The following is a 16,869-nucleotide window of genomic DNA, read 5'->3' on the forward strand; positions in this document are numbered from 1 at the left end:
GGGATGCCTGAGCTGCGGAAAGGCTGGTGGCCAGCTAGCAGGTGGGCTGTGGAAGAGGCTGAAAGCAACACCTGTTTGTCAGGGGAGGGGCTGGGGGGCTGGGGGAGGGCTCCAACCCCTCCGCTGGGTGGGGGATGGGGAAGGAATGAGGTGGTGAAAGGGGGGAGGGGGGTCAAGAGCGAATGGACGAAGGTGGATGAAGTACAAAAGTGGTCCTGAGGGGGGCACCATGAGGCCATCCAGATGGCCGGATTCTGACCCAAAGGCCACGCGTGGAGGGTGGGGGAGGGGGAGGGAGAGCCAATTCTGTTCAGGTTGAGGGTCAGGTTCACCAAACCCCTCCCCTCCCCCCTGCCTGTCCTCTCCGCTTCCCTTCCCCTCTGACTCTTCCTCTGCCCACCGCTTGCTCCAACGGGTGGTGGAGTCCTGGCTCCTTGTGTGGGGTGGAATGGCTCTATAGGGTGATGCCTCCCCCCAAAACCCAGAGGGGGGGAGTTAACTGGGGATTTTTACAGAGAAGAAGCACCAAGAATCCCCTCCACCATCAAGTGCAACACAACTGAACAAAATAGCAGCTCCAGCGCGATTCAAGAAACTTGTGCAGGGAGAGCAAAGTCCCTCCCCGGTGTAGGAATAGCAGAGCTGGAAGGGACCTTGGAGGTCTTCTAGTCCAACCCCTGCTCAAGCAAGAAACCCGACGCAGTTCCAGAGGAATGGCAGTCCAATCTCTTCTTGAAACCCTCCAGCGATGGAGCGCCCAGGAGGAAGGAGGGCCGCTGGCCTTTCTCAGCTGGGCAGGAGACTCTGCCGCCCCAGAAGCAGGAGAGGAAGAGGAGGGTCCTTGGGGGGGGCCCTCTGCCATCCGTTCCTGGGTCCCCTGAAGGACGCCTGTTCCTCGGGCCCCTTTGGCGGTGGCAGCAAAGCCCTGCACTGGGCCAGTCACCATAGAGGGGAAAAGCTGCCTTCCTGTGGGGCTGCAGAAGAGCCTCCGGCGGCTCAGCACCGGGAACTCCGTGGGGATGCGGCCCACTGGCACCAAACTGTGGGCAGCCTGTGAGAAGCGGTAGCTCTTGATGCTGGCAGCTGGCCACCTCAGTGGGGTTGCTGGCAGACCTGGAGACCAGCTGGCCCTCCTGGCTGCTCCCGCCAAAGACGGGACAACTTGGGAGGGAGTTGCGTAAGGCTGCCTTCCAGTCTACCCAGAGAGGCTGACCCCAGTCTCTCCAGGTCATTTTTGGGGAGGCCTGGGAGCCCCTGAAGCCCGTCCCTCCTCCCCCAGGGCCTCTGAGACTCACCTGCTGACAAGAGGCATATCTGCGCAGGGTACTCTGCCAGGGCCGTGACCCGCTGGGGGTTATGCGCCTCCACCGTGTACTGCACTCGGCCCAAGAACCAATCTATGACACTGAGGGAGCCATTGTTGTGTCCCAGAATTGGCAGGAATCTGGCACGGAGAGACGCACCGAGGGGACAATGGGGGCAGAAGACATTTGGCTCAGCCCCTTCCGTCCTCTCAAGGCCTCCAGAGCCTTCCAGGGAGCGTTTCCCCAGCCAAGAGTTCCAGTGCAGGCGCCGGTCCCAGAAAGTCAAGGCCTGTCTGGAGAAGCCCCCCAGGCGATGGGGACCCTACAGGATGCGGTGGGCCGGCTGGCAGCTGCTGCGGTCTGGGACGAAGGGAGCCAGGGCCGGGGCTCCTGAGGCCGCCTACCTGTTCCTGTCCTGCATGTTGAGGGTGGACTTCTGCCACTTTCTCCGGTAGCCTTGGTTCTGGGTCACGTCCAGCCACGTGGCGTACGCCTTGTCCGGCTCCACCACATGGCTGTAGAGCAGGAGGCAGCAGGGCTTGGACTCCCAGAGGCTGCTGCTGAAGCATCGCTTCACCACCATGGCGCTGGGGGCAGCGTTGACGTGCAGCACGTGGCCCTGCTCCAGCAGCACAAAGAGCGTCTCCCGGGGCAAGCAGTAGGCCACCTCCCGAGCCGGGGAATACTGGTCCAAGGAGAGGACGGAGACGGGCGCGCCACTGTCGGCCTCCAGCAGCTGCACGGTGGAGTCCTGGCACAGGCAGAGGATGCGGGCAGGAAAGTTGCCCAGCAGCCCCAGGTCGATGCAGCTGAGCCGCCTGGCGGGGGAGCCCAGCGCTGTGTAGAGCGAGTAGAGCTGGTTGATCCTCCAGAGGTTGAGGGTGCAGCCCGAGACGGAGAAGACGTGCGAATTGGTGTGGGTGTCCAGGGACTCCACGGGCTCCGAGACGTGGACCTGGTCTACCTGGTCCACGGTGTTGAGGTTCCAGGTGCGGATGGTCCCGTCTTGGGAGGCAGAGAAGATGAGGGGCCGGTGGGGGTAGATGGTCACAGCCATGACTGGAGCTGCAGGCAGAAGCGAGGTGGGGGTGGGCGGGAGGGGAAGAAAGGTCTTCTCAGAGCTGGAGACCTTTTTCAGCGTGTGTGTGTGTGTGGGGGGCTGCTCAGAGGCCTTTGGGGAAACTAGCTGTGGGCTCAGCAGCTGAGAGTGGAGGAGCCACCTCCTGCCTTCAGCAGAGGTCAGGCAAACTCAGGGGGGCTGAGAGAAGCTTCGCCTGTTGAACTTCTAGCAGCCATGCAGCTCCTTGGAAAAGGAACGGGCAACGCTGGTGCCCCCCTCGTCCTCCCTGTGCATGAGCAGAGGGCAGAAAAGAAGGGCACCTGGGGTGGGGGTGGGGGCTCCTCCTCCTGCTCAGCCAGTGGGCACCTGGGCAGATGAACTCACCGGTGTGCCCCACAAAGACGATCTGAATGTCCCACTCCTTGTTCCACACCTTGATGGTGGTGTCTCGGGAGGCCGTGATGACACAGCCAATGGCTTCACAGTAGACAAGGTCCGTGATCTCTCTGCAGAGACACGGGGGCACCCGCAATTGAGCCCCCCCCACCTTTCTCTGACCACCAGCGCCTGTCCCAAGCCCAGCCCTGCACCCTCCTAATTCCCCCTCCCCTCCTTCACACAGGCAGCAGCCTCAGAGGGGGAGGGGGGGGCAGCACCCAGACCTCTCCTTCAGTCCCCGCTCCCCCTGTGGGGGATGCTGGCAAAGGGCAAGACTTTGAGAAGCCCTGGACCACGGGGGCCCCTCCCCAGCCACGGCAACCTCACCTGCTGTGGAGCTTCGTCCGGAAGGCCAGGAGGTTCCCCTTGGAGATGTCAAAGGTGGCCACGCCGGTGGCACAAGAGGCGAAGCAGCAGTGGGGCTCGCTGGGGCTGCCCGTGTCCAAGGCCAGGTGGGCAAAGCGGTCAGTGGGCCCCAGGCCAGTGCTCACGCTGGCCCGGCATTGCAGGCTGCGGGAGCCGTAACGGAAGCTCCAGAGGGTCAAGTTCCCATCTCCGGCAGTCACGATCCGGTTCAGCTGCTTGCTATAGATGCCACAGCGGATGGGCAGCGCGGACGGCATCTGCGAGAGCGGCTGGAAGTGGGAGTCCAGGACCTGCAGGGCTCCGGTGTCCCAGGCCACGAACTGGTTGACGTGGGAGGCATAGAGGATGCCCTTCATGGGGGCCGGGCCCTTCACGCTGCCCTGGCAGCAGCCGTCCTCCGTCAACAGGTGCAGCGTGTCGGCTGCGTCCAGCACCACGAAGGCCCTTCTCTGCAGGTCGTAGGTCACGTGGCACACCGGACTGGCCAGGACGATGCGGCACTGATGCTGCAGGCCATGGCTCAGGTGGAGGGTCTTCATTTCCTCGCTCTTCATCTGACCCGGATAGAAAAGTCTGGGGCTGGGGGCAGCCAGGAGGAGCCCCCCCCTCCCCCCGGTTGTTTGCGAGGGTGTGGCTGGCTGGGGACCTTGTGGCAGGACCGGGCAGTGCCAGCCAGGACCCTGCCCTGAGTTCCCAACCCCCTTCATCTCTACACCACCTGCTCCCTGGCAGTGCCAGCATGAAGCACGGAAAGGCCTTCCGCTTTGCAGGTGGACGCAGCCCTGACCACAAGGCTGACCAACAAGCCTAAGCAGGGACCGCAAGAGGCCGTGGGGGGGGGGGTTGCAGGGACCTCGGGGGTCATCCCTCTTACTGTGATGGTGGGGGGGGGGTCTCCTTACCCATGGCCATGCTGCAGGGGGTCTGGCAAGACTCAGGCTCTTTGGGGGAGGGGCCCCCATCAGCCCACCTTCCCTGGGGAGCCAGACTTTCTGGCCCTGGGCTGAAGCTTTGAGCTCCCTTCGCCTGGCTGCCCTTCCTCCAACCCTGGGGGTCAAAGAGGAGACCTGAAGGGCGCTGTTGCCCCGGGGCTCCTGCTGCCCACCTAGGGGGCACTTTCCTTGCTCCGCCAGCTCCTCACTGATGAACCCCCCCCCCAATTCTTCCCAGCACCTGCCATAAGCAATAATTCTTTTTTTAATTATTAAACTTGTATGCTGCCCATCTCGGCAGAGGCGGTTCTTTTATCATATTGCTTCCTTGCCAATTCCTTTTTCCTACTAATTTTATACATTATTATCATCCCCAAAATAAATTTTCTTTCATTCTTATGATGCCATCTAAAGGTAGGTGGCGGTTTTAAGTCCCGTTTAATTTTTCCTCTCTTACATTGGGGGGGGGGAGAGGGTATCCAGGCCACGGAGGGAGGGGGCTGGCGAGGAAGGGCTGGGCTGCTTCTCCGCCCTGCCCAGGGGGCTGCCCGTGCTTGCACCTCCCCTGGGGAACGTACCTTTTCCACAGCCCGGCGGAAGCCCCTCCGCAGGAGGCCCCAGAGCCTGACCCCTCTTGCCTGCCCCCCTCCAAGGGGAGCCTCTTCCTCCTCCGCCACCTTCTCTCCAGCGGGGGGGGACTGCTGGTGCGGCCTCTTCCTCTGCCCCGCTCGGCTGGCTGCAGAAGGGTGTCAGGCGTTCAGAGGGAGAGGAGAGGGCTCCCCGCTGCCCAGCAGGTGCCCGGCCAAGACGGGGACGGGGGGGGCTTGCTTACAGCCGCTGCCCGAGGACTCCACCATCTCGGCAGCCGGGCACGCCTGAAGAGTCGCCCTCCTGCTGAAGGAGGGGTGTGTGGGGCAGAAGGTGCCCAAAGCAAGGGTTCCAACCAAATGTCGGGGCTGGATTTGACCCTGGAACACATAAACAGAGGTGCAGCCGGGGGCTGGTCAAAAAAGTCAAGATGGCGGGCCTAAGGTTGCCATCAAAGCTGACCTCTTCTTTTGATCTTTCAGATGACCCCGGGTGGCTGGGACACCCCCTTGGCTACCAGCCCCCCCCCCATGCTGCTCGGGCTCCTTGGGGCCTCCTGCAGCTCCCTGAGGTGAGCGTGCCAAAAACAGCCCCCCCGCAAGGCTGCACCCCGAGCCTCCCTCTCTTCCTGCCTCCCTTTCAGACAATGGGCCTCCGTCCTGGGCCTCCTTTGCTCCAGAAGGGCCCCCTGGCTGCATCTGGGGAAGCCGGGGGGGGGGGGAACCTGCTGGCCTCCTAGTAGAGCAAGACCAGGATTTGGCCAGTTCGGGCTCCCTCGAAGGGCGTTGCAGCAGCGGGTTGGTTTGAAGGCAGGGCTGGGGTCTTTCAAGGGGCCAGTTAAGTGGCCACAGGCAAAGGAAGGCTCCAGGCAGACAGGCTCCAGGCTTGAAGGTGGCCCTGCGTTATAAAACCAAATTCCACTAAGGGTCCAAACTTATTGTGGCTTGTAAATACAGGTGGTCCTCGTTGAACGACCCCTCACGAGGACCGGACGTTCTGCCACAAAGTGATGCAATAGCTAAGTGGGAAATCAGTCCCCACCATTGTGTTTTGCAGCTGGAAAGAAGCAAGACTAGTGAGTTCATCCCTCCTGCTCCCATTTGCCTCCTAACGCTCTTGCCGGTCACATTTTACAGAGGTCTCCAACCTTAGCAACTTGAAGACTTGTGGACTTCAACTCCCAGAATTCCTCACTCAACCTTGCTGGCTGAGGAATTCTGGGAGTAGAAGTCCACAAGTCTTAAAGAGGGTTGGAGACCCTCCTTTAGAAGGCACACATGCCGGGTTACTTGCAAGGTGACCATTGCCTGGGGCCGGGAGGTGCAGGCTCAGCAGGCAAACTGTTTCCAGGAGCCTCTTGAAATCGCTTTCACGCTCTGCCCCACGGGATGCAAATGGAAAGGATCAGGTAAAGGGGAGAATGCCCACACAAAGGGGTCCCTCTGCTCTCCCCAGCCCGCCTTGGGAAGGCCACACCTGGAGTCCGGCATCCAGTTTCGGTCACACTGTAAAAAAGATGTGGAGACTCTAGTGCAGAGAAGAGCAACCAGGATGGTGAGGGACTGGAGGTTGCAGGAACTGGGCCTGGCTAGTCTAAGGAAGAGAAGGACCAGGGGAGACAGGAGAGCAGCCTTCCAATATTTGGGGGGCTGCCCCAGAGAGGAGGTGGGGGTCAAGCTATTTTCTAAAGCATCTGAAGGCCAGATGAGGAATAACGGATGGAAACTGAACCAGGAGAGATTCAACCTGGAAATAAGGAGAAACTTTCTGACAGGGAGAACCATCAACCGACGGAACAGGAGTTGCCCTTGGAAGTTGTGGGAGCTTCATCCCTGGAGGCTTCCAAGAAGAGACTGGACTGTCATCTGTCACAAATGGTGTAGGGTCTCCCGCTTGGGCGGGGGGTTCAACGAGATGACCTCCAAGGTCCCTTCCAACTCTGTTATTATTCAATAATTGAGAAGTTGGGGGAGGTTCATCCCTGGAAGCTTTCAAGGAGAGACTGGACTGCCCTCTGTCAGGAAGGGTGTAGTAGGGTCTCCTGCTTGTGTGTGGGGGTTGGACTAGATGACCTATAAGGTCCCTTCCAACTCTGATTATCTGTTATCTGATACAGTAGTGGAATACCACCAGATTGCAGAGGTGGAAGGAAGATTTTTTTAAAGAGTACTGGAAGCTGTTTGCGTGGCGTTCCTGTGGCTCCCAGTCCAGGCTGTGGTGCAATCAGAGCTTTTGGGGCCTAGCAAACAGCTCCCTTTCTCGCAATCCCCTTTTCTCCAATCTTTCTGGCCTGTCAGGGGGACCAAGAACGGAGAATCTCACCTGCAGCCCAGGGTTGAAACTTGGGGAAACTCGCTGAGCTGGGCTGTTTTCTTGCAGACCTTGCATGACCCGAACAGGCAGCACCGTCAGCGCTAACACCAGTGAAGATGTTGCTCCTAGTTCGAGTCAGGGAATGTTTGCAAGAAACAAACTCAAGGAGATCAAGGGGGGATTTTTTCATCCCGCTTTTATTTTTATTAATAATAACTAAGGGCAAAAACGCCGGTCAGGCAGAGGGCATTCCAGGCGGGCTGTAAGGCCAGTCCGAAGACGGGGGGAGGCTGCCACGATCGCGGGGGTCATAAGGGGCCCCTAAAGTTGCCTTCTCAATACCCTCGAAGCTGCGGTCGGTCACGGACGAGACGGTGGGCAAGTGAGGACCAGGCGCAAAGGCAGAGCAGCCTCGTCGAGGGCTTCGGGGGGCACGGAGACCCCCGAGAGGAGCGCGATTCCCCCGGAGGCGGATGATGGGCGAGACCCCGCGGGGCTCCCAAGGCAGGCCGCGCAGCAGCCCCGCGGAGGCGGCCCGCGCTGCACCCTGAGCCACGCGCGGCTCTCCCGGGGGGATCCGCCGCTTACCTGGGGGGCCCGCGGGGGGGGAGAGGAAAACCAGGCGGGGCGCCCCTGCAGGCGGCCGCGCGGAAGGAAACGGCCGCTCAGGCGGGGGCCCTTTCCCAGCCAAAGGCCGGACGAAGCGCTTCTCTCGGCGGGGCGGCCGCGTCCGTCCGCTCCTGGCCCGAAGCCTCGCGCCCCCTCGCCCGAGCGCGGCTCACCTGAGCCGGGAGGCACCTGCGCGGCGGCGGCGGCGTCTCCCTGGCGACAGGCGGTCGGTTGCGGCGCCGCCTCCTCCACCCTCCGCACACGGGCCGCTCCGAGAGGCTCGGCCCGAAGGCGCGCGCCGGGACCCCTCGCGCCCCCCCGCCCGCTTTTCAGCCGTCGCAGCGCCGGGGCTCCCGGGCCGAATCCGCGAGCGGAGCCCAAGAGCCGAGTCAGGCGGTCCGCGCTCCCCCGCGGGCTTTGCAGCCCGATTCCGGCCGGAGGTCCGTGGCCCTTCGACGCCCCCTCGCCCGCCCCCCAGCCAGCCAGCGGGAGGAGGGTGGGGGGCTGCCCGGAAAGACAAAATCCACCAGAGACACCAGAGAGAGCGAGAGAAAGTTTATGGCCAACAGAACCACGAGGCAAGGGGGGGAACACACACAAAAAAGGGAGTTGAATCACCCCCCAAGTCTTCAGGAGGGCCCAACCCTCCATGGGGGAAGATTAAGTGCTCCTGCAATGGGCAGGAGTGTGTCGTAGTCCAAGGTTAAATTTTGGAGGGAGCCTTGCAGGATAGCACCCCCTTTCTTCTGCACCCCACTGAAGGCAGGGAATTGTGGGAAATTCCTCCCCCACCGTTGCTTGGGTACCAGGGGCTGGGGGGGCAGGCTGTCCTAATATTTGCAGCAGAAGTGATGGCACCTGCCCACCCACCCCAAAACAGACACACAAAGATACCCCACCCCCAGGAATCAGTGCAAAAGGAGGGGGGCGGCTGCTGTTCAGATGGACGGACAGATAAAGGGACAGCCAGCCTCGGCCCCCCCCAGTGCAGAGGGAGCTGCTGGGTGCTCCTTGGGGGGGGGGGGGGAGCCAGCTTCCATCAGTCTCGGGGGAGAGGAAGCTGCTGCTGCTGCAGTTGGTGAAAGTGCTGGGGGGCGGGGGGGGCGCAGGTGCAAGCAGACCCTTGGCAGGAATACAAAAATAAAATCTCTGGGAGCCTGGGGGAGCGAGCCTGCCACGGCCCCCCAAGGCCAGTCCAGCCACTTGATGCCAAAAGTCTTGGGGGGGTCGGAGCCTCTCCGTCCTGTTCCCACGTCCATTCGGCTCCTCCTTCCGGGGTCCCAAGGCTAACAGGAGCCCCCGCAGCAGCCAGCGCGAGGGCCGGGTCTCCCTCCCTGCCTGTCCCCTGGAAAGACGCGGAGCCTCAAGGCCGCTGGCAGGCAAGGATCCGCAGGCAGGCAGGCAGAGGGGCTCCTGGCACCAACTGTTCACGCAGCATCCGCAGGGCAGGCAGCGGCGTCCTTCGTGGGAGAAGCCCCCGGCCCGGGAATCACATGCAGACCACCGGCCTCCTGTCGGCAGAAGAGGGCAGCCCTCAGGCGAGCAGCAGCCAGGCCCGGCCCAAGGAGGAGCCTCGGCCCTCGGCAGCCGGAAGGGCGGGGCGGGGGTGGGGGCTACTCACTTCTCCGCCTCCATGCTGCCCCCGTCCCTGTCGCAGCTGCCGGGGGTCTCCTCAGCATCGTCCTCGCTGAGGTCCATGTTCAACTCGTTCCCAGCCTCCGAGTGCGGGTAGGTGGAGCCGCTGGGGGAGGGGGAACGACAAAGGGGGCTCAGAACAGCCCCCGGAGGGTGGGGAGCCAGGGACCCCCGGGGGCCTCCCCGGCCCTCCTTTACCTGATGGAGCGACAAGTGAAGAAGACGATCCTCTTCAAGCGCTTGTTGTAGAAGAAGTAGTTGAAGGACCACAGGCTGCCCTCCTCCCCAAAGGGATCCGAATCCAGGTCCGGGTTGTAGCTGCGGCACAGAAGGGGAGCTGGAGAGGCCTCACTCAGGGACGCCCCACTCCCGCCCACACACCCCCAGGGCCCCCCCACCTGTAGATGTCGCACTCGGAGAGGCAGATCTCCTGGTCCACTGCGTCCCACAGGTGAGGCTTCAGGGCGGTGAAATCCTCCCGGACGGCAGAGAAGAGGCTGCAGTTCACCGCGTTCACCACCTAGAAAACACCCCCAAGTGGACACGTCCGGAACTGCAAACGGGGAGGAACTGGCGCCTCCTGCGGTTCCCGGACAGGAGAGGGGACCCGGGAGGCCCAAAGCGGACGCTGATGGAGCAGCACCTTCACCCCAGGCTGCCAGCTGGGAGACCGTCGCTAGGGGAAAGGGATCATGGGAAGGAGCCGACTCAGAGGACCAAACAGGCCAGATTACAGCGGGAGGAACTCGGGCGGGACGTGGGACAAAGCAGCCCAGGGCTGGCCTCTGCTTCCCCAAGCAAGAGCCCAGCGCAAGAGGGGCCCCGACTGCGAAGCTCTGTGGGGAAGGCCCTCCTCGGACACCACTGGGCTGCGCACTGAGGGCAAGGGGCCCACTTACCCAGTTGAGGCTTGGCTCCCGGCTGAACTCGTGGCTCTTGGCAGCGCTGAAGTCGTAGTCCGGGCGGAAAGATTCGTTCAGGGTAGCAATCAGGTAGAAGAGGGTCTTGCGGCTGCACTTGTCACTGAGGGGTCCTTCTTCGTCTCCACTTTGGCTCTTGCTGAGCCTGGCACGAGAGACGCAGCGCTTGGCCCCAGGCCTGCCTCCCTGGGAGGCGCAGCCGGGCTCTCACGGCAATCTGGGCCCTGCTTAGCTCGACTGGGAGGGCGGGAGAGACACTGCCCTGGTCTCCCAACAGGGACTGGGGAAAGGGAGGCTTCCTCCAAGCAGCCCCACCAGCTGGCCTAGAGGGGGAGCGTGCAAAGAGGCCCCTTCATTACCCCCCCCACCCGCTTCTGTTTCCTCCTCCCACGGGAGCCGCGCTCGTGCAGCCGACTGGTGGTGCAGCCAAACGCACCTTCGGAGGAGGAGGAGGAGGGGGGGCTTTGCATGGGGGGGCTTGGCCTGGGCGGGGCACCTACCGGTTAGGGCTGATGCCGGTGGTCTGGGGCGGCGACAGAGCCTCCAGGACGTGTGGCTGACCTTCCTGGCAGAACTGTTTGAAGAGGTGCTTGTCGTCCCCGGCCATCTTGCATGAGTAGCTCTCGATCCTGCGGGGAGATAAAGGGGTCCCTCTGAGCCCAGAGGGCAGGCCCACCCCAGCCCCAGCCAGGGGGGTCACTTCGGGGCCATCGCTTCCTCCTGAGCTAGCGGAGCCTGGAGCCCGTTTTTCAGGGAAAGCAAGGACCCGTTTTCTAGCCGGCCAGCTTCTCTTTTCAGACTATAAAGGCCGCCAGAAATGGGGCAGTTGCCGGACGGTGGCCTCTCTTGGCTGCTGCGCAGACCAGGACGTGAGCCCAAGGGGCCCAGAGCCTCTTCCGGCCTTGGGGCTCTTCTTAGATCTTTCAACACACCAGCAAGGCAAGTCAGCAATAAATCAGAATAATCCTTCATTCGTTTGTTCGTTCATTCAAAGTTGCCTGAATGGGCAGCATGTGGATTTAATAATAATGAAATCATTGACCGTCCTGCATGGAGGACCTGGTCTTTCAGCTAAGGGGCCCCCGAGCCTCCGCAAGGGTCCTGCCAGTTCTTTCTCACAGCCCAACCTTAAGGCAGGTACAACTGGGGACAAAGCCACGACTCCTCAGGAGGCAGCTAAAAAGTTGCAGTGACCGAAGGGGAGGCACCGAGGGGAGCTAACTAGGTGGTCCCTGGCAGCAGATAAAGGATCCAGTGAGGGGGAAAGGGTGAAGCCACCAGTGTGATTACCCAAAGGGTTCGATAAAGGTACGAAAACAAAAGATGAGGACAGGGACTGGAGAGAGACCCGGGGGGATTAAGGAAAGGAGCAGAAAGGGGCCCCCGAGAGCAGAGGCTGCTCTCAGGAAAGAGAAGCCGCTGAAGCCAGCAAAATAGCGGGAGGAATAACTGTTCCCAATCAGGCATGTCCACCATCGGCTCAGCGAAGAGGGGGTCCCAGGGCTGCTCAAGGGAGGCGGCCAAAGGGCAGAGCTTTGGCTCAAAGGAGTCGCTTAACCAGAGGGCCGGGGGCTCCTTCGCAGAACTGACCCCCGTTGGACACCTCCTGTCACAAGGCCTGCCCCCTCCTCCAAAGCGGCCACCCCCACCTGCCAATAATATGCGCGTCTCCCGTTTCCACTGTCAACTGGGAGTTGATGGCTTCAAAACTGGAGTTTTCCAGCAGCTTCATTGTTGTCCTTCCTGGTGCCAGAGGAGCCCTCGGTGCTTTGCTGTGCAGTTGAATTCCCTGGCAGAGACAAAGGAAAGGGGTCCTCCGGTTACACCCCAGGAAAGGGAGGGGAGGCTGGAACCGGTTGGGCCAAGCAAAGCCTGGAAGGGAACTGCGGAGATCATCCAAAGCCTCAAGAAGAGCCCCGTGCCAGCTGTGCCCCCAGAGGTGCCCTTTGCTGCCCCAAGAGGAACGCTAGCAGACAAGACCACTTGTGCCACAGCTCAGCTCAGGGGTGGCGATGGAGCCCCCTCGCCTTACAGGCCGGGCTGGGCCCCCTCGAGCCAGGCCCCCAAGCCACGGGGCCAGCCTGGTTAGGGCACCTCGATCGGAGGGGGGCGGGGCGGGCATTTAGCATGAGACTCCAAAGCAACTCAGTGGGTTCCATGGACCCCAAGATGGAACAATGTCCGCTTGGTGGAGCCAGAATAACAGCATTTGAAGGGGCCCTGGAGGTCTTCTAGTCCAGCCCCTGCTCAAGGCAGGAGAAGACCCTCAACCATTCCAGGCAAGTGGCTGTCCAGTCTCTCCCCGAAAGCCCCCAGCGATGGAGCAGCCACAACCTCTGGAGGCAACTTCGGTTCCTCTGGTCCCGAGTTCCAGGTTGCTTCTTCCCTCCTTTGAGGAGTTTCCGCCCGTCGCTTCTCCTCCTGCCTTCAGGGCCCTCTGGGGAACAGGCCGCGCCCCTCCTCTTCTCTGGGGCGGCCCCGAGACACGGGAAGGCCGGGCAAATGCCCCGCAGCTCCGCCCGGGCTCACCCTCCAGCGGACCAAGCAAGGCCGCCTTCAGGCCTTCTTCGCCCGGGGCGGAGGCGGCGGCGCTGGGGCGGGGCCGGGGGAGGCTCTTCCGCGGCGCCTCTGCCGGCCAAAACTACACTTCCCGCGATGCCGCGCGCCCAGCACCCCCCCGCCCGCCCGGAGCCCCGTGATGCAGCGCGCGCCCCGGTTCCGCCTCGGCGCGGTGCACGCCGGGCGATGTAGTCCCGCGCCCGAGGGGCTTCCTGGAGCGCCGTTACTCGCCTTCCGCGGGCCGCGTCCGCCTGCGCTCCCGGGGCTCAAGGTCGGAGGGCCGTCGAGCGGCGCAGTCTCCCGGAGGAACTCGAGTCGGGCGCCGCCGTCGCCTCGGCGGCCACTCGTCTCCTCCAAGCGACTCGCCGGAGCCCCACCCGCCTCGACATGTCCCCGGCTGGAAGAGCCACCGCGCCGTAACCGCCCGCCTGCCGCTCCCCGCGAGCAAAGCCCCCGACAGGCCTCCTCTCGTTCGGACGGGCGGCAGACGATAACAGCAGCAGGAAGCCGCGCCCTTCCCACCAAGGATTGGACGCCCGCCAGACTCCCCTCTCTGATTGAAGGAAAGCGGCGCCAATCGCCGGGAAGGGAGGACACAGTGGCTCCCTTCCGCGTCAATCCGCTTCAGCGTCCCGCCTCCGAGGCAGAGCCCGCCTCCCATTGGCCGGAGCTTCAAGGGCGCGATGTCGTCGACCAGGGAACAAAGGCGAGGGGGCGGCTGCCACTCAACGCCGCAGGCCCCGCCCCGCCCCGGGCTTCCTGAGGGTGGGTGGGGCCACGGAGGGACGCTGGAAGGAGGGGGGAGTCGGGGCGTCCAGGTTGAAGTCGGGGTGGGGCCGAGGGTGTGTGTGTGTGTATATGTGAGAGAGAGAGAGAGAGACACACACACACACACACCCAGACACCCGTCCCAAGCGGAGCTCCCAGCAGTGTATTCTTCCTAAGAATTAAAGGGCAAGGCTTCCAGACGCCGCCTTCCCGCTCTTCTCCCTCCTTTGTTAATAAGTCAGTTCTCTGGATAGAGGCAGTTCCCGACTTGCAACTGCAACGGAGTCCAACGTTTCAGTGGCTAAGTGGGACAATTAAGTGGATTTTGCCCCAGTTTATAACCTTTCTTGCTGGTTGTTAAGTGAATCGCTGCAGTTGTTAAGTGAGTGACACGGTTCAGTGAATCTGGCTGCTCCACTGACTTTGTCAGGTCCCCAAAAGGGGATCACGTGACCCCGGAATGGGATGCTGCAACCGTCGTATGAGTCAGTTGCCAAGCATCTGAATTGTGATCGAGGGACCCTGGGCAGGTGGTCGGTTTTTTCAGGGCCGTTGTAACCCTGAATGAATGATTGTAAGTGGAGGGCTCCCCGTAGAGCAGCCGAGATGCCCCCGGGACCGGCTGGCAAGAGGCGGGCAGTGCCAGAGCAGCAAACGTGCCCCACAGCCTCTCGATACCCCTCGGGCGGAGCACTTCCACCCTCTCAGAATTCGATGGCCGCTTCCAACGAGGAGCAGCCCAGGCGGCTGCCAGGCTGGTGACCTTCCCAAGGGGCAAAGGAGCACCAGTGGCCAGCATTGGACCCCACCCCACTCCCGGCAGTCACAGAAACAGACAAGATAGCCACTGTGGGTAGTCCTCCACTTACAATCACAACTGGGCCCAAAATCTCGGTCATTGAGTGAAGCAGTTGTTAAGCAAGTGCCACGCAGCCACTTTGCTCAGCGCCCACAATCCTGGCTCTCCCAGCGGTGATTAAGGGACCTCCTGGGCATTGAGGGGTGGGGGTGATGGAAGATAAAGGGGTGGATTCCAGAGGAGCCAGAGGCAACTCAGTTCAGGTACGTTGTGTGAGAGAAAGGGGGTGAAGATGGCTCCTCCTTAAGAGTTCCCAGAGCAGACACTTCATCCTAGGGAAGAGTCTGCTTCAGTTCGGCAAGATTCTGCCTAGAGGTGTGTGTTAGGGATGCACCCTAGCAGAATCTGCACGGCAGGCAGGCAGGCAGGCAGGCCAAATATGTGAGATAAATGTTTTTGTAGCTTACACTCAGTAAAACAGATACACTGTGCTAGTTAAACAGTTTATTCCAGGAAGAGTTATAGCATAGTCAAACAGTCCATATATCATTCACTAGTTCAGTCCGTCCGGGGATTATTCAGTTGCAAATTCCAGTGTCGAAAAAGAGGTCAGTAAACTTACAAATATCAGTCCAGGAATATATCTCCTCGCAGTAGAGATATGAAGAAGTCACACCTCCTTTCTTCCTTCAGCAACTCAGCAGTAGGGAAACACGCAGTTAACAAATCATCAATTCATCAAAATCGTCAGCAAATGAGCAGGTTCTCTTGCTCCCTCTTATGGTGGTTCACAACCGCACCCAAAATTACATGCTTTGCAGTTTAAAGTGACACACACTTAAACTTACTATCATAGTTTATATATATTATTTTACCCAAACTACGTTAGGTAACCTTTGTTATTCCTAACAGTGTGGACGAATAAAGAAGTCTGCTTGGAAGCATCTCCCTGGTTGATCCTTGTCTTGTCTTGTCTTTTGGAGTCTGACATTGGGCCTCCCACCACCCCCAGGAGGGACGGGCCTTCTCTCGGCCCGGGGAGGGGAAATCCCTCAGTGCACTGGGGGAACTGAGCACAAATCCAATGCCCGCCCCCCCCCAGCCACTTGCAGCCTTCCTCAGAAGATTCACATGGGGATCACGTGGTAAACGCAAATATGTTCCCAGGCGCTTGAATTGCAGTCATGGGATGGGGGGGCGGGAGGGTGTTTTATGGTGCCCAGAAGTGCTTTTATAGGGGCTGTCAGGGGGCCTTTCTTGAGTGCCAAAACCAAGCGGAGCAGCTCAACTACAGCACTAAACACCTGGCTGAGGGCTGAGTGGGAAACAGTGAGTGAACTGCTGATGTAGAAATTCAAGTTAAGGGCAAGCAAGGAAGTCAGTTGGTTTCCATGACTAAATTGTATTCATTCATTCAAGTTTTATAAGGCTGCTCGACTCAAACTATGTAACTCTGTTAATGAGACAAATTTTATTGGGAAGTTATGTCGTACCTAAAGGGTGCAGCATAAATACACAATCAACCACGAAGGAATAAAACAAAACAGCAAAAACATACAAATACAAATTCTAAAATCTGAAGTATAAAATTTTATTTGTTGATGTCCCGCTTTTATTATTTTTATCAATAACTCAAGGAGATCAACATACCTCACCCTCCTTCCTTCTCCCCTTTCCCCCCCACAAAAACAGTCCTGTCAGTAGACAGAGTAACTCACCCGGTTTCCGTGTACGAGGCAGGGCTTGAACTCTCGTCCCATTCTAGCCTGGTGCCTTCACCCCTAGACCAGACTGGCTATTTTAATGCCGTGTATGAAATGGCAACGGAGTAGAGAAGGAAGTTCAGGGGGGGATTCCCACTCACTGACCCCCCCAATGCCCGGGGTGGGTGGGGAGGAGCCAGGTCTTGAGGGCTTTCCTAAGCCTGAGGAGAATTGGGGCCTGTCACTTTATAGTGCCTTGGTAAGACCACTCGGAATATTGCATCCAGCTTTGGTCACAATATAAAAAAAGAAGTTGGATATAATGCAGAGAAAAGCAACAAAGAGGATGAAGGGACTGGAGGCTCAACCATAGGAGGAAGGGTTGCAGGAACCGGGCCTGGCTAGTCTAGGGAAGAGAGGGACCAGGGGAGACAGGAGAGCGGCCTTCCAGTATTTGAGGGAGGGGTTGCCCCAGAGAGGAGGAAGGGGTCAACCTATTGTCCAAAGTACCTAAAGGCAGAATAAGAAACAAGAAGCAATGGCTCAATTGATGGCGTGGAGAGAATCAAGACAGGATCTTGAATATGTACCCACCACTTCCAAGGAGAACACGAGGAATCCTTGTGAGGTTGACAGAGAAGCAGAGGAACTGTAGAACGAACTCAAAGGAAATGGCTAAGGAGGAATGGGGCAGGAGACTGCCAAAGACGGAGAAACAGAAGAAAGCAGAGGGGATGTGGGAAAAAACCACGGAAATCGGCAAGGGCAGAAGCCAAAGCGAGGAAAGACCGGAATCTCAAGACGGAGCTTCACAGTTTCAGAGACCGATTGGAAGAGACCAAAAACAGTGCTACAACGCCTGTAAAGACACCCAG

General features: G+C 60.1%; 2 protein-coding genes across 2 annotated transcripts in view; both read right to left on the reverse strand.

Moving 5' to 3' along the window:
* The window catches only part of WDR97 (WD repeat domain 97), a 23,564-nt gene extending 14,695 nt beyond the window's left edge, over nucleotides 1–8,869 (reverse strand). Inside the window, exons 1-10 of the mRNA XM_087928727.1 lie at nucleotides 8,747–8,869; nucleotides 7,784–8,114; nucleotides 7,344–7,589; nucleotides 7,011–7,126; nucleotides 4,933–5,068; nucleotides 4,679–4,836; nucleotides 3,130–3,722; nucleotides 2,749–2,870; nucleotides 1,709–2,369; nucleotides 1,296–1,444 (exon numbers count right to left, since the gene is read on the reverse strand). Coding sequence (XP_087784853.1) covers nucleotides 1,296–1,444; nucleotides 1,709–2,369; nucleotides 2,749–2,870; nucleotides 3,130–3,722; nucleotides 4,679–4,836; nucleotides 4,933–5,068; nucleotides 7,011–7,126; nucleotides 7,344–7,589; nucleotides 7,784–8,114; nucleotides 8,747–8,869 — 2,635 coding nt within the window. The remainder of the gene's footprint in view (nucleotides 1–1,295; nucleotides 1,445–1,708; nucleotides 2,370–2,748; nucleotides 2,871–3,129; nucleotides 3,723–4,678; nucleotides 4,837–4,932; nucleotides 5,069–7,010; nucleotides 7,127–7,343; nucleotides 7,590–7,783; nucleotides 8,115–8,746) is intronic.
* Nucleotides 8,150–13,343, reverse strand: MAF1 (MAF1 negative regulator of RNA polymerase III). The gene is made up of 8 exons (XM_026721866.2): nucleotides 12,956–13,343; nucleotides 11,815–11,954; nucleotides 10,666–10,794; nucleotides 10,145–10,310; nucleotides 9,644–9,765; nucleotides 9,444–9,563; nucleotides 9,232–9,351; nucleotides 8,150–9,121 (listed from the first exon to the last, which is right to left on the reverse strand). Exons 2-8 carry the CDS (start codon nucleotides 11,895–11,897, stop codon nucleotides 9,100–9,102), a joined length of 762 nt encoding a protein of 253 aa, XP_026577651.1. The 5' UTR covers nucleotides 11,898–11,954; nucleotides 12,956–13,343; the 3' UTR covers nucleotides 8,150–9,099.
* Between the last annotated feature and the right edge of the window lie 3,526 nt (nucleotides 13,344–16,869).

The sequence above is a fragment of the Pseudonaja textilis genome, chromosome 3 (assembly GCF_049901715.1).
Source record: "Pseudonaja textilis isolate UNSWEBS1 chromosome 3, rPseTex1.2, whole genome shotgun sequence".
Taxonomy (NCBI): Eukaryota; Metazoa; Chordata; class Lepidosauria; order Squamata; family Elapidae; genus Pseudonaja; species Pseudonaja textilis.